General features: G+C 47.0%; 2 protein-coding genes across 9 annotated transcripts in view; one reads left to right on the plus strand and one right to left on the minus strand.

The window, feature by feature from the left end:
* LOC135909729 (vasopressin V1a receptor-like) overlaps window positions 1-16,542 on the minus strand; it is a 295,126-nt gene that overhangs the window by 247,768 nt on the left and 30,816 nt on the right. For all 6 annotated transcript variants that reach the window (XR_010566781.2, XM_070531679.1, XM_070531677.1 and 3 more), the window contains one exon: window positions 14,458-14,525. The gene's annotated coding sequence lies outside the window, so the exon portion shown is untranslated. The remainder of the gene's footprint in view (window positions 1-14,457; window positions 14,526-16,542) is intronic.
* Hr51 (Hormone receptor 51) overlaps window positions 10,732-16,542 on the plus strand; it is a 57,853-nt gene continuing 52,042 nt past the window's right edge. For all 3 annotated transcript variants that reach the window (XM_065441762.2, XM_065441770.2, XM_065441780.1), the window contains exon 1: window positions 10,732-10,866. In XM_065441762.2, coding sequence (XP_065297834.1) covers window positions 10,797-10,866 — 70 coding nt within the window. In that variant the 5' untranslated portion in view covers window positions 10,732-10,796. The remainder of the gene's footprint in view (window positions 10,867-16,542) is intronic.

Here is a 16,542-nt window from a genome sequence, read left to right on the forward strand (position 1 = left end):
AATGCTAACGACAAAATATCACTTTTAAAGCGTAGCAAAAAAAAAATGTGAACTCGCATGTGCTCTAATGAAAGCCCCATTAAACACTATTTTCAATCAGTACTTCTCTTTTTACAGTCAGATGAGTCACTATCAAGCATTTTGAAGCAGTCGAAGGGAGACGAGTTTCATCTCATCACTCAATCATGGTGCATGATTCAGTTAACCTCCTACGGAAAGGTATCAGATCATGTTCGCAGTTGAAAGGGAATTCCGGAACTGGAATGTTTGAAGAGCTATAGTTTCTACTATGTAGCGTAGGACATGGTAAAAAGTGCTAACATTAGCACATTTTGTCCGTTTTAACATTAGCACTCATTAGTCAGTTTCGCAAGATAAGCTGCGAAAGGGACAGACATTTGTTATTTCAGACTAAAGCGACTCTTCATGAATATTCACGAAATTGACAAATATTCGGCGTATCTTGCATAGCACTTTTTCTTGTTTCTCTCTTCTTCTTTCTTTCTTTTTCTCTTATTAAGAAACAGTCGGCTTGTTGGTATCATCGCTTCGCAGAGTATGCTGAAGCAGAGCAATTGTGTTACGGGCGCTACGTAGCAGACAGAACCATCCGTGATTACCTGCTGTCTGCTGACGCAATGTGTTGCATTACGTCGCATCGCTCATACTGCCTCCCCACCATAGACTGAATAATATATCTACATCTTTGGAGCGTAACATTCATCCAACCCGCGCCTCCGATCGGCGTTCAATAGTCGCAAATTGAGCCGTCGTGGAAAAGAAAACATTCCCGCCGCTAACTATGCACACAGTGTGGCCTCGTTTTGAGAGAGCGAGCACAGCGTCAAAGTATCGCAGCGGGCTGTTGTCCATTTGAGTCGCGATCCGCGTCGTCTGCTCTTCGTCTGCTACCCGGATCCGTGCCTCCCATTGCGCATGCACGCATACACATATGCATGCGTGCGTGCGCGATTGCCCGCGCAGCCCGCTGCGTTTTCTGCGAGGCTGGTCACGCGACTGCTGTTAGCTATCGGCACGCGTCCCTCGACGCTGTGGCGTCGCCTTGCGCCGTGTCGTCGCTTCCGGGGCGCGTGGCAGAGCGGAAATTGGACGCGTTTCGCTGACGGCGCCCCGCGGCGCGGTCGCGGACGCCTCTCGAGGAGCTGGCGACGTCACGCTGCGGCTCCCACGGAGCGACGTCACTGACACCCGCGGCTGCAAAGCCCGGTTCGCGGCGAGTGTAGTTCGCAGGTTTGTGTGCCACGCGCCAGCCAGCCTGGCACGCGGCTTCTCTGCAGTGCATCGCCGGGGCGTGAACGCTGTTAAGTGTTTCGGAAAGGTGATCGCAGTTGGACGCTGACCGTGCAGAAAAGAAGTAGAGAGAGAAATGCGAGGAAGAAATGGCTGACTGCGGGGGTGAACCTCGCGAAACGTACAACGGAAGTGAGTCGTCAAAAAATGCATGGCCTTGGTGTCCACCCGGGTGCTTTCTAGACCGCTGCGTGATACGGGAAGGCATGTTAAGTCGCGCTCGACATACTCCGAGCCTAACAAAATGTTAGCTCTGTAGAAGGTATGGATAGCCTACTCTCTGAGTAAGCACGATCGCTCATCAACTGGGATCGAAATACCGGCATGCAACCTCGATCACTGCTGCATGTGGGTACGTTCGATCCACACTTGTCAAGTTTTGTAAATGCAACTCATGTGTAATTAGACATCATACCAAGAATAGTGAACCCCTTTTTAATGTGTTATTTCGTAATTTGCAGGGCTGGGCAGTATCATTGATACATGCATCTTAGATACTATCTTAAGACATTCTTCTGGTATCTGGTATCTGTATCATGATATGCGCAAAAGAATGTGTATCATTAAAGTGGAAAGTTGGGCTAGTTGGTGAGTGATCATCGTACCTTGCTGGTGAAGCAGCGCACTGACACGGACACAATGAAGACAAACAGGAAAAGACGACACTCGCTGCGAGTGTCGTCTTTTCCTGTTTGTCTTCACTGTGTCCGTGTCAGTGCGCTGCTTCACCAGCAAGGTATGATAATGTGTATCATTTTTGGCACATCCGTTGAAGTATCGTGTATCTTCAGATACAAGATACTCTTATCGCGAAATGGACAAAAACGGGCAGGAGTCACTGCAGAGAAACAAATTTCGACAACACTTATTCTAACAGACGATAATTTTATCTTAACACGCAATCCTAATAAACGAATGTGACCAGAAATATGAACAAGTTACAACGCAGTGTCAATTTGAAACTAATCATTTTCGAATTTTGCGAATTGCAAGCGCTAGCCCTTTCGATTTTCCTTCCAAAAATTGAAACCTCTGCGCAGCTATCAAACACAAGAATCATACTGAGACGAAACTAAAAGCGATTGTCATATCAGATCATATATGATCAATCAGCTTAAGCACGAGATCATCATAAGGGCAACTAAATTATAAAAATTTGCACTTTTGATTAAGAAACCTTTAAAATTATTTTAAGGCACCCACCACGGGTAGTTTAATGGCTATACATAGTATGCACGTGTCGTCACATCCGCTGCTGCCGTCGGCTTCCGCACTACCTTCCGCCATCTTGGGGTACCTTATCAACAAGGGCGCGCATAGGCTGGCATAGGCCTATAGGTTCCCCAACATGGCGCTGCCGTAAACCGGAAGCCGCGGAGTATCGTTGAATTACGTACGTGCATACTATGTATAGTGCTGCGCCGCTGAGTACGAGGTCATTGGCTCGATCCCGGACGCGGCAGCCGCATTTCGAAGGCGGCGAAATGCAGAAACGCTTTTGTGGTAAGTAGATTTATGTGCATGTAAATGAATCTCCGGTGGTCTGGAATAAACAGGAGTCTCCACTACGCGTGCCTCATAATCATATTGTGGCTTTGAGGTCAGGCAAGTACTCAAAGAATACCCTTTTGCAGGTACTACGTGCGTATGGGGCCAGTTAAGCAAAATACTGGCACAAAATGTGTCGTGAGAGGCATCGCTATAAAAATGCTGTTTAGTTTTCCACACTGCAATTTTCCGCAGAGCGTAAGCGTGCGTGTTATCTTTACACAGCAATACATTTCGCTGAGGAGTTTGAGCGCTTTAAGCGCACTTTATGAGCGGAGTTCCCGTCACTGTAAGGACCCCAGTAGCCGCTCAAAAATGCAATTCCGTAACCACAAAAGCAGGTGCCATACACACGAGAACGACGCTTTAGCGCAATTGTTACGCTCACTGCGCGGTCAACTAGTCCCGCATGCTGTTGACCGCAACTAGTCCGTTCAACAGCCCAATGCTGTTTGAAGTCACATGGTATACAATGACACTTGCCAAATTATTCCGCCCTAGCTGCGCTTAATTTAGTCAGCTGTTCGCCGCCTTAAATGACCTGAATGCCTTGAGTTAGGACAACGTGGCTGCCGTCATGATGAATCAGCAGCGTGAGAACGCGTACGGTAGAATGCGGAGTCGGCTTTTGCTCTATATAGGGTATTCATATCAACTACATGAGCCCAGCTGTCTCCACGGCAGGCTCATTCACCGTTATCCTGCTATCCTTAAAATCAAAATCTGCGTTCTCATTTAGCTCCGAGTGAATGCTGTCATGTTAACACAGGTGTTCAAGGGTTACTCCAGTGTTTCCACACTCTACAGATGAAAAGTTCTCATCGGCAGATATCCTCCCATGATATCGCGCTGTCAGAATCAGATACCATGACGTCACTTCAAACAGTAGTGCTCAGCTTTCTGATTTATTGTAAAGCTTCTTCTGATTTAGTTCTTTGCTGTTCGATGCAGTAATTCGATAGCTGCTTCCTGTTCGTCGTGCTTATCCGCGTTGTTTCACCATTCGTTATACTTTGCACCATTCTCACTGCTGCTGTGCCTGTCGTGAACGTAATGTTTACTGGTCATTATCGTGGCTCACTTTCTTTAGTGAGAGTTGACTTTTTTTTAATAGTTGCCAACATTCTTCCGTATTTTTTCAGCGCCCTTTTGATGGAATGCAAAGCACGCAGTACAGTGAAAGCTCGTTAATTCGAACTTCAATAATTCGAATTTATGGATAATTCGAACTGTACGATTTGGTCCGGCCAAGCTCCATAGAAGTCAATGTATAAAAAAGTCCGTTAATTCGAACGCGAGAAGGTTCCCTCACGGATAATTCGAACTACGCTCGCCTTCCATACGGCCAGAGAAACGCGCATACTGCCTACACACAAGGCTGTATTGCCTCCGAAACGCAGAGAACGGCGAGAGAAGGCAAAATCGGACAAAAATCTAACCGACGCGGGGTCAGCCAGAAGGCAGCGGTGGCTGCCGCCTCTCCGTTCTACGTAACCTCGGAGACTTCTTGCCCGTTGCGAATCTCGGAGGCTTTGCAAATCTTGTACAGCTGCTAATGTTGTGCGGAGATGGCACGGCAAGCTCCAAAACACAACGAATCAAGTACGTCGCAGCTCCGCTTGCAATCAAGAAATAACGAATCAGGGCCTTCGCCACCTTCACATGTTCAGCGTCTTTGTCTCGGCAGTCTTCATCGGTTGTGCACCTCTGTTTTCAGCTTAGGAGGTATCGGCCGTCGCGATTCATTGGGATGGTGTTAAGCCTCGGCTAACGTTCGTTTCGGTGGACATCGGTGGTGTGGCACAGTCGGACCCAGAGCTTCGACTTGAAGATGGCGTGTGCCCGCGGCACACGCCATCACTGTCTGACACGCCACATTTCTGACATGCCCTACTGCTTCCAAATCGCAGTGTACTGTTGCCCTCCTTCACTTTCGTTAGTTCGAACTTTCGTTAATTCGAACTGAAGCGGCTTCCCCTTGCGGTTCGAATTAACGAGCTTTTACTGTATTACAACAAGGCGAATGCTGTTGCCAAATAAGGACGATCCGAGAGGCCTATTTCACTGTTTGCGAGCCTGTTTCCTAGAAATTTATACCGAATAGCTCAGCATGGAAGTTGATAGTGGGCATGCTATCTTAGATGGAACATCATTTGCTATTGCATAACTTAGCATCTACAGCGACAAAGCGAAAGCAAGATGAGTGTTTTGCGAAGCCATCATGAGCTGCGCATACGGCTCCAGCTCAAACTTTAATCCTCATGTAAACTTGCGCGCGCTTTAAATAATGGTCAAATTTTTCTATGCCATTGACATTCAGACACATATAACGCCACCTAAAGGCAAAAATCCCGTTGTTCAACGTATTGTCAATAAAAATTGTTATGTCCATCGTTCACGTGCCAACCTACTCAATGCGTAATCTAACCATTTATGTGGGGTGATTACACGGTGTAATGTATACATACATATACCATGGGTGATTACAAAAACGCATAAACAAACACAAGCGAGCTGACCCGCCAGTGCCTCGTAACGATTAAATGTGCCCGCGTTTATCTGATGCAAGCCCTGCCAGCCTCTCGGAAGCTTTACTTGACTGCCTCCTGTACAAATTCGGGGAACAGAGAAAACGTTTCTTTTTTTCTTTTTTACTTCCGCTGTAAGGCTTGTGCATTTAGAAGAAATGGCAACAATCTTTTGTACGTTACGGAGTTAGGTCACTAATCGAAATTCGCCAAATTCAAGAAAACGAAAGCATGTTTACCCATCTGCAACTCAACAAAAGAAGTATTATCACCTTTCTGTACGCTGCACCTCTTGGGGCACCTACACGGGACGAAAGTAATCTGTTATACACCGCTACAAATTGCAGTACTAATTTAGCAGAAATTTCGCAAGATCAAACATCTCCTGCGTGACTGCTCGACATACGAAAACGAAAGGATTGCCCTTCGGACAGCTTTAGGGCACTTAGGTGAGAGTCTTCTCGCAGGAGAGAAGGTTTTGGGACTGCGGCCTCGTGCGTATGCTATACAAATCCACAAAAAGCGCTGATGTGCTTGTTGAAATGTACCATCCTATATGGCCGCTTGTGATTGGCTCCGCAACGAGTGCTTGATTGTGCGTGTACCGGTGCAACGTGTGAACTTCTTTCTACATTTCACTTTTCAATCCTCTCTCCCCAGTCCAAGGTACGCTGCACATATGCAACACGTACAACATATAGCACAACTATCCCAAAAAGTTCTGTAACACGTGTGCTTTACCGAACTGCGATATCAGTTTTCGTAAACATTGCACTTCGAGTTTAAAACCAACTTCTGCCATATTTTTCTTTTAACTATGAGGCCCTGAATATAAATTCAGCGTCCTACTATCGGTGTAATTTCACTTCCTGTTATAAATGCATCAAGTTTTATTCAAATCGGTTGAGAAATTGTATAGTAAGAGTGCTTTTTTTATGTTTAACATGTATATCGGAGTTGGCTCTGCGGTAACGCTTTCTTTTAATGACAATATCATAATGTGATATATCGTTCAAAAATACTACCTGGTAATGGCGGACATTCGAAGGACAGCCGATTTGTTGACAGGAGTTACGAAATTTTCAAGCCAATTATTGCTATGCAGTGGCCCCTACAGAGAAGCTGTAATGAGTAATTAACTAATGTATCGAAGTATCTTAACATACAAAAGAGGAATATCGTGTAAGATACAATTAATGCTCCGTTATATTGCATCTCTATCTCAAATACATATCTCCGCAGTATCTTGTATCTGTATCATGATACAATTATGAAGTATCTTTGCCCTTTCGTGGTAAGTTATTCTTGTTCGAGCAAAATTATAGAGTTTTGCTGAGCTGTCTGCAACAACATGGACCATATAAAAATGTAAAAAGAAAAAAATTAAGGCGTTCAGAGCCGTCTTCCTCGCTCGTCCGGCTTTCGTTTCTTAGGGTGCAAATATTATTACGAGTGAGACCACGTTTTGCAGAGGGTTTTGCTGCTCGTCGAAGCTATGGCGATCGCATGTGCTTGTTTATTACTGCGCGCACTTTAGTTTTATATGTGACAGCTTAACTTCTGTACGCGCGTTTTTTGTGCCACGAGCACACTTGCGCAGTCACAGCCATTTATTTCCTCATTATGCGCCTAACCTGAGCCCTATTACCCGTCGTTTAACCCAGCGCAATAAATAATCTGCGTCTTGAAACTGATCTCCACTCCGCACACGTGTTTCCCTTAGCTGACTTTTCATGGGTTGGTTGAATTTTTGTGGTGCCTATATTGTGGTGTTTATTGTAATTCCAATACAGCCCCTGCTTTTGTTAAGTTCGCCATTAGCAATAGCTCCTGCTTTTCATGTGTATTTACCGAAATAAAAACAGAGGCCAAATAAAACATTTGTTTCCTTTTTTTCTTCTTTATATTGAGTGTCACAAGAACTATTCCATGAACATTTTTGGCAAGTACACGAAGTGTAGTTAGCTATAGCCCACAGTTAGTTAGCATTGGCGTTCCTTACAAGAAAAAAAAAAGATACGAGAAGGGAAAAGTGGGGCCATGTGACGGCCGCATTCCTATGCTGCGGCACGAGCCAATACCTTGAGCGTATTTGTATTTAGGCGCACGTTAAAAGACCACGGGTTCTCAAAATTGATTCGAAGCTATACTACATGGTTCGTGTGATATGAAATCTTGTTGCTCTTCTCCTTATCCACATCTTTATTGCATGCCTGAAGCACATGTTCATTCATTGGCAGAGTAGTGTCTCTTGAGCAACAAGAAGTTTACTTTAGTCAGCATATGAGATTGTGAACCTCATGTGTTAAAAAAGCACATCCTGCTGAAAAACAAAACAAAAAAACGAGCTTTAGTTTGAGTTTACTTCAAGACGACGTACAGCGGAGATCACGACCGTTTGTTCGACCACGCGTGTCACTGTCGGTTCAGAAGCGACCAAATCATCGTTCGTCCCTACCGCGTGATGCATTAAGGGAGGAACAAGAGTAAGAAAGTCAGTAGCGCGAGACCCCCTCGACTCTTGTTTACGGACGCGACTAGTTGCGATCCAACTCGTAACGCTGCGAGATGCGCCGAGCCGCTCCCGCGAGTCGGGCTTTGCCTCTGCAAGATAAGGCGCGCGGAGAAGCCGACATATTGTGGCAAGGGTTGCACAAATAAGAAGTGGTACGTGGAGAGGGGGCGTGCGCAGTGGCAAAGCGAACAAAGTCACAACAAGGTTTGCCTGCACAGGGCGGGAGTAGTTTGGTGTCGCGTTGGCGTTCCGAGACGCGGCAGGCTCTTGGCGCGGCCAGAAGGCGACGTCGCGCGAGCATTGATCGGTCGCGCCCCGAGGAGCAGGCGCCAAGGTGGGCGTCGCCGCCGCTAGGCCACGCCTCCGTATCCTCTTACTCTCTCTCTCTCTCTTCCAGCTTTGGCTTTTATCTAATTTCTTTTCCTTCAATTGGCCGGGGTGCCCCGCCTCTGATGCAGGCGCCCTTAGTTCTGTTTTCTCTTAGAAGCCGAGAGAGAGGGGGAGACCATTGGAGGCTTCTGACCACTTGACTCGGAAAGTGCGTTTTCTTGACTCTGACTGCTCGCTAGGGTCATGCGTTTCTCGTCCAGCCTTCATTTTAGCAAGTTCTTTTCCTATTTTAACTTCTCTCTCTCTCTCTTTCTTTTTTTCCCCACATTTGTTTCCAGTGCGCGTTAACGCCATTCAGCGACCCCCTCGGGATTCTCGCTCGCTTCTAGGGAACGCAGACATGGCGTTTCGCCTCCCGGTAGGGTTGCCTGTTGTGCAAGCCGCGGCACTCTCTGAAGCTTTCGCGGTGGCTTTTACGCCATCGGCTGGAATTTGTGCGCGCGCACGTGAGAGGCAGTTCTGGGAAACGTCCGTTGCATTAGGTTAGGCTCCACCTAATGCGAAATGGAGTGGTAAAGCGAAGCGGCCGTTCCATACGTGCTGTGTGCAAGCACCTGCAGTGAGTGTAGAAAAAGGAAATGCTCTGTAAGCTCATTAACATACAGCTCGCTACGTGCTTCGTGGAGGCGATAGAGTTTTAACCCTATATCTCACCCCCCCCCCCCCTCACTCTGTCTCTCTATTAGCCACGCGAAAGACTTGAGAATGCAAGCGTGACGTTATTGGACAAACGTTTCCTGTTATTTTCTTTGTTTGAGCATGTTTGCGTGTGTCAATAAACATGCGGTTCTTGTCGTTGCGTATATTACGATATCTACGTGAAGTTACCCCTTGCTCTAAAAGCAAGCGAACCACAGGAACGTACAAGCAGCAGAAACATGGAGAAGACGAATGTTCTATTCGGATAGTTAGCTTTTATTTCGTACTTCGACATGTATTGTTTGCTCAGTGGTGTTTTTACTAGTCGTTATCGCTTCTGTTTACTATTTTACAGTCTTTTAATTTCCTATTATTTCTGCTTTTCCGCGTGATGCCACGCCTCCGGTGCTGTCAGGAGCGGTCAATTCCCACGAGGAACGATAAGAAATGGACGAAATGCAAGAAAAATTGTCTTGACAAAATGCGAACCTAAAATATTACCTTCCGTGAACCTCAGTATAACTAGCATTGTAGCGAGTGGATTGGCTTCCCTAACTGTCAATGATCGAATAAAGTGAGGCAACTGGATTGTCGCTAATCATTAAGAAGCCACTACAAAAAAATGTAATGGCGAATGCGATAAACAAATTATACCCTCATACTTCTGCACAAATAATCATTCAGCGCCTCGCTTGGAATTCATCTCCTAGTTATCTAACCGTGCATCACTACTGTCCAGGATATCGCAATACAAGCCTAACAAGCAACTTACAACAAGGAGTAACCCTGAGACACGGCTAGAGAAGGGTCTGAAAGAGAGGATATAGCACTAGGAAGAAACGCGCAAACTTCTAATTACGTGCACGTGATCTAATAAGAATATATTCCCCAGACATCCGCATGGCGTGCCTCGCAAGTAGTTACCGTTCGTGAGTTGAATATTTTAGTAGTGGTCCATTCCTGCTATCCGGCTGTTCTAACAAACACGATCGTGCAAGCCATCTTCGTTGGTGTTCGCCTTTCGCTGCAATACGTCGCACAGCTTTCACGCTATGGCCGAAAGTCGTGCAACAAGCTATCGCAACACGCACCGCTGACTGAACGTGTGTGCCTTGGGAAGGGGGAAACCAACGGCGCACAGAAAAAAAAAAAACGCACTCGCGCACAGCTCTCGTGAAAGAAGGTGGGGGAATCTTACGCGGGAAAGGGTGGATGACACAACGAAACAAGTAAATGGAAGTGCTCGGAGAAGCGAAGAATTCGGTAAGGGTTCTAATCCGGAGAGGGAGAGGAGGCAAGACGCGGCGCGCATACCGAGACGAAGCTCGCAAACGTCGGTACAATCAGACACACGGCTCGCCCACTGCGGGACAAACAATGGCGAAGGCGTAACACGCGACAGCGCCGGAATCGCTCGCGCCGCCACCGCACATCTGGGCGACGGCGACTGGGAGAGCGCGGTAGGCAGAGATTGGGAGAGCGAAGAGCTACCGCCACATCGGGAGAGCACGGTGGGGGAAGGAAGAGGAAAGGCCTCGAGGCTGTCTCGCGAGGAAGGAGAAAAGGCGTGACTGGCGGTGCTCGAAGTTCTAACCAGAGTTTAGAGAGAGGAGAGAGACCCGGGCTGAAACGGGCGAGCGGAAATGGTGGAAGAGAGTGACAGGGAAAGAGGTGTGCCGTGCCGTCGCGGCGGGATGGGAGAAGGAAAAGTCGCGTTTGCTCGAGCGGGAGGGAGACTGCGCGTTTGGGGGTGTAGGGGGGAAAGGGGAGGGGGGAAGGTGAGCGACGCGATGGGGAGGCTGGGGCGGCAAACGCGTGGCTTTTGGCGAGGCGCGCGGCGCAGGAAATCAGCGTCTCGGCTCTCGATGGATGCGGCCGCGACCAGGACCCACAGCCCGCCGTCGCGGAGCAGCCTCGCGTCGTCCGACGAGCACGGTCAGTGGGCACGCGATGCCATCTATTCGCGGCATTTCCTGCGGCGCCGCGCGACCATTTGAGTCTTTAATGACCGACGCCCATTTGGGTACAGTTTTTCCGCTGTACGCATGTGTTTAATATATTTGCGCAGCCCACATGCTCGAGGGGGTTGGTGGTTCTACGCGTAGCTGCCGTCGCTCGTAACACGAAATCGTCACGGTCCCATTAGCCGGTGGTTCACTTCCATATAAACGACTTCGAACAGCTGAGCAATGGCTATATCAGGTTCACTTGGCTAAATTCACGTACTTTCTTTCTGTTATCGGCGAATGTGCATCATTACCCTCTGCAGCCGAAACTAAAATGAAGCATGACATGTCCTGATGCAAATGAATAGCTTGCTGAGGTCCGTACTGTTATATTAGTTTCCTTAGTTCTCGTAATTCGTACTTCACAGCCATCGTCCTTCCGTCGGCGTTGTTTGTTCTTGCGAAAACTTGCTCGTTCTTAACCCGCAAGGCTTCGGCATTTAGAGCCTTGGCTGCTTCAGGTGGGGCGGCTCTCTTGCGCATATGCCGGCGCTGTGAGCTGCAGCATACACCTTGGGTGCTGCTGAAGCTGTTCATGAGCTTGCCTCAGTTCGTTCGTTGGTTGTTGCTGGTGAAATGGCCCAAGCCACTTCGGGAGATGGGCTGATTTATTGGCCTATTGACTTCAGTTCAGGTGCCAAGGAAGTGAGGACGTGGCCACCATTATTCGTCTTAACGTTTTCTCGGAGGCTTTCCTTCGGACCTACAACGAACGCATGCTAGTTTTAGGCACATAGAGGCATACACGGCAGGCTGTGCAACCAAACTGGAACTACTGATTGCTGATTTACTCTTGCCTCTTAAAGCGCTCTACTTTTGGATGAAATATGAACAGAATTTAGCCGCATAGAATCAGTTACGTACCGTTCAACAGAAGTGACAACCAATGGGATTCGTTTATATTACTGGATGTCTGTTCACTGTAAAGGCACGTATGCCCCTCAGAGACGCCGAGCCTCTCCGGTATGCGGCGACTGTCTTCTGAGAGGAAGCTGCTAATATTCGCCTAGTGTATAGTTGCGACTTTTCAGCCATTCTCTGAATGAATGCGACTATTGTATACTCGTGCACCTGATGGCTGGTTGGTTGCTGTTGTTTTTTTCTCATTGAGCCTGTATACGAACCTTTTTTAGTAAGTTACTGCCCTTATTTTCAAGCTGTCCGGCCACTCAGTAATGATATATTGCCACAGAATTAAAAGAGCTCGACACGTAGAAGATAGAGCATCCTCCATCGGAATCCGCGCTTCGTCGATTCTAGTTCAACGTCAACCAAATATTCGAGTTTTTTGTCATTTCATTTCTATTTTTACTTTATTTTGTTTTGTTTCCGTTGATTTGACGTGTTACTTGATGACGTGAGAGACAGCGTTTGCCAAGACTTTGTCCAATTGCAACGAAGCACAGCCGCAGATTGGAGGAGGACACCATGCTTAGAGAAGAAAAATAAGATAAACGTCCTGCGGTGACTAAAAAGGGATGACAGCGACTACGCGATATCCTAATGACATCCATTTCGGTCAGCCCGCATTCCTATAGATGCGGCATTAACGGGCACAGCAGTCCGTATTCGCGAAATTCGTAAGAATTTTCGCGGGAGCGTTTCCCCATTCCCGCGCACTCGAACGCCCGCCACTCATGATAGCGACCGACGTGATAACGAGACGATTGCTGCGGCGAAGGCCGCTTCCAGTCAGCACCTGCAGTTACAGGCAGCGCACTGCATTGCGAGGGCGTCGAACCTCGCAGCCTTGGTTCAATGCCGTAACATACGATGGTTTATTGGCCAGTTGCCTGATGCTAAAGTTATTGGTGAATGCGGTAGCTGCGGCTGAAAATATGTTCTGCATCCGCCTCCTTGCCCATGAGTGACGATGTCTAACACTCCCAGGGCTATAGTACAGATACACAAGAAAGTGAAAGATGAGATCAGACAGCCGTCGCTGTAGCTCAGTTGGTAGAGCTGTGGAAGATGTATTTGCTTACCACTGATGGTAAGTTGTCTTTTCGCCCGCTTTAATCTTATTTTTCATTATTATTTCTACATTTGTTTCGATTAACAGAACAGTTCATTTCCTTAATTCTTTATTGAGTTTCATCGTCTACTCGTATGTTATTGCAACTAAAAGAAATAATATATCCCCCCCCCCCTTGTTCTTCTTTCTCATTACGCATACGGAGTTTTATGAACACAAGCCAGCTTGGCTTCTTCTAATCTCATCCTATAGCCCCATTTCGCTTGTTTCCATTTATTGATAGCTTCTAAGTCTAACGAAACTTTAGGGATTACTATTATCATCATCATTAGCCTATCTTTATGTACAGTGCCGGGACGAAGGCCTCTCCCAGTGACCTCCAATTACCCCTGTCTTGCGTGAGCGAATTACGATTTGTGCGGGCAAATTTCCTGATTTCATCACCCCACATAAATTTTTTGTCGTCCTCGACTGCGCTTTCTTATCTTGGCACCCATTCTGTGACTCTAATGGTCCACCGGTGTTATCTACCCCACGCATTACATAACTTGCCCAGCTTCATATTTTTCTCTTAATGTCAACTAAGCCCAATGTCAACTATCAGCTACCCCCTTTTCATCTCTGATCCACACCGCTCTCTTCCTGTTTCTTTGTTTCTTAATTCAGCCTTGTTTGAACCTAGAGCACCCTCAACTTTTTTCACGCAGTAGTTATGGGCTTATTACGTGTTTTGAGGTGCGCGTACATGTATTGGCCTTTCCTAATGATTCTATTTACACGCAGTATACAACCGGTCGCGCAATAGCAATAAATTCGGGGCACTGTAATCTTGCCTGCCTTATCTATAACTAAAGAACACTTTGGAAACACTTAATTATATACATTCTTCAAGCTAACAACGTTTTCCCTGCGCGTGAACTGAATTGTATCGGTGCTATTGAATTCGAGTGGGAGCTTCATCACGTTTCTACAGCACAGTTTACATCGTGGCCGCGCTGAAATGGGCCTACAAGTGCACGTATCAGACGTTTGACAACGGTCATGCGGCGGCTGTCATGCTGCCACAGATCATTGTAAAAAACAAATACATATAGGCACCAATACCACTGTTTGACTTCTAACCAAGTTTTCGCAATGAGTGAGTCACATGCTGTAAGTGTTCTTACAGAGGCATCCTTGCGTGGTTCCATGCAAGCATCTGTCATACGGCAAGATGCATTGGGTAATTCCGTAATGCTTCGCGTTTATGTAAGCGACGCTTGTCGCTTAGCTTTTCTTTGTGCCTTATGCGCGCATTGCGTGATTATGGCTTACGAGAACGCTTATAGGAGAAACCTTTTAGCCGAGGCTGTCCTGGTTGAAATGCGAGTGCGAAGCGCAGAATCGAGCTGAGTAGGCAGCCGTTGAAACAACTTGAATGAAATGTGTCGCGTTAAAAGGAAAAACTCAAATTATGTTGAGTGGCGGTTGCTGAATCTTAAGTTATGACCTCAATCGTCTCCAAAAAGAAATAAATTATTCACCAAGCGTTCAGTTGGCACTTACCACCCGTGCAGATGAGCTCGCACATCAAAAGAACTCCAAGCGCGTCTTTGAAACACCAGCGGCTGCTCCTGCAACGAGAGATGAAGCGGGTGCGTAATGAAATTACGGGTCTGTTTACGCAGACTGGGTTCATCTCAGCCATCAAAGCTGAAAGAAGGCATTCGTCCACTGGTGGCGATATTATTTCACATGTTTTCTTCAAAAAGCTGCAGCGAGGCTCTGTTACTGCATTGCCGCAAGCAATGAAGGACTGAAGTGTACCTTTCTGCTTCCACAGCACATCCATAAGTTTTCCACTCACCTCGCCAATTTTGCTGATGCTAATAAGAGCTGCAGTATCTTTGAGAGGGCGATCACCACTGTGGCAGTCATGGGGGCTCGAACACAATCGGAAGTATGCAACCGCCTGAAATTGTATTTACACCATGCATGTAGTTCGGCAAGCACCGAGGATCGATGTTCTCTCAGTCCAGGAAGATGAAGTGGTGCATCTAAAGTTTGGCAGGAACCTCGTGCGTACTTTGGTTGCACTATAGTAATTGAGCCAACGCGTATACGAGGACATTTCTCAAGAGACGATTGTTAAGAACGTGCAGAGTTCGGGCCTGCAACGTCGAGTGAACAAATTAATACATTCATTCCACTGCTCTGGAACATTCTCAACACGCGTGCGTGGACGACAAATTGGATGGAAAACCATGTAGCGTTACGTGGTTCTGTTCCGTCGTCTATATAGATTCTCAATATCTGTTTTTTTATGTTTTTTTTTTCATATAAGTCGACGACATCGCACCATGGTTGAATATGGGTTTGCTCCCAATTCGCTCTGCTAAGAAAGGCTGTATACCTGTGGCGTCTAAGAAAACCATCTTCACCCGCGCAATAGAACACGAACTCACTGTTGGAAATAAAGAAAAAGGTGCGCCAAACACGAGCAGAGGCCATGGGCGCTGGCTCTCTCAGTTGCTGCCAGACGACGAATCGGTCAGACATCCGGGTCCGGGTCTAATCCCCGTCGTTCATCTACACAAGCCACAATTTTCACGACCGGGTGTCCATTTTTTGACAAAGTAAAACATACCGGAGGAAATATTCGCAACGAGATGAGGCACGTATCTGCTGTAGCAAGAGTCCGAAGATGACTCACCACATCGTAATGTAATTCCACCCAGCAAGAGCTGCAGGGAACGTCCACCTTTCAGAAGCGCTGGGATTACCCGCCGCGGTTGCTTGGTGGCTATGGTGTTGGGCTGCTAAGGACGAGGTTGGGGGGATCGAAACCCGGCCACTTCTTTCGCCTCTCCTTTAACATTATACTATGTGCATGCATGGCTGCGTAATATGTATCATACAAGCCATCATAGACAAGTCGTTGCAAACTATACTACAGCTTGACTAGTGTATAGTCGGCGTCAAAAGTTTACAGACCACAGTATTTGAGAGAACACGGAGTATTTCCGCAGCCTGGGCACGCAGCCAGGTATTAGGGTTTCCAGCGCATACTAACTATACGCCAAAACATAGTGTTGTATAGTTTTAGTAGTTACGGTGGCAAACTCTTCTGAAATTCAACAATTTCTCAGATCCGTCGGGCCGCAAACTTCTCACGCTGACCATACATTTGTTTCAGAAGAACGCGCTAGTTCTTGCAAAACAGTTTTAAGTTCATCTAAACAGCGCTGGTACTCAATGCCTGGTGCTCCCAGCACGAGAACGGACTCTGAATACGGTGGTGCATCTAGCCTCCACTCCGTATCCCACGTTTACCGTGCATGGCTCCACTCACTCTTGTCCTCCGCACCCGCTTAATCAGCAACGCAGCTCAGATAATTAGAAAATTGAACGTTGCCTTATAGAACATGTTTCCTTTGACGTCCACATTTTAATTAGAACAGGAAGTAAGATCACGATTGTTCGGCGAAGACAGCAAAGTTGCTGTCTACGTTGGCGATGGGGACATAAAGAAACCGGGAACCACCTTCCCAAAACTTCGCTTATACGTAGGAGCGTTTCTTCGTTGGTAAGAGGTTGAGCTCACTCCTTTCAAGCCAGTGATCGGATTGGTAGCAAGACTATTTGTTGCGA

Source organism: Dermacentor albipictus, chromosome 1 (assembly GCF_038994185.2).
Source record: "Dermacentor albipictus isolate Rhodes 1998 colony chromosome 1, USDA_Dalb.pri_finalv2, whole genome shotgun sequence".
Classification (NCBI taxonomy): domain Eukaryota; kingdom Metazoa; phylum Arthropoda; class Arachnida; order Ixodida; family Ixodidae; genus Dermacentor; species Dermacentor albipictus.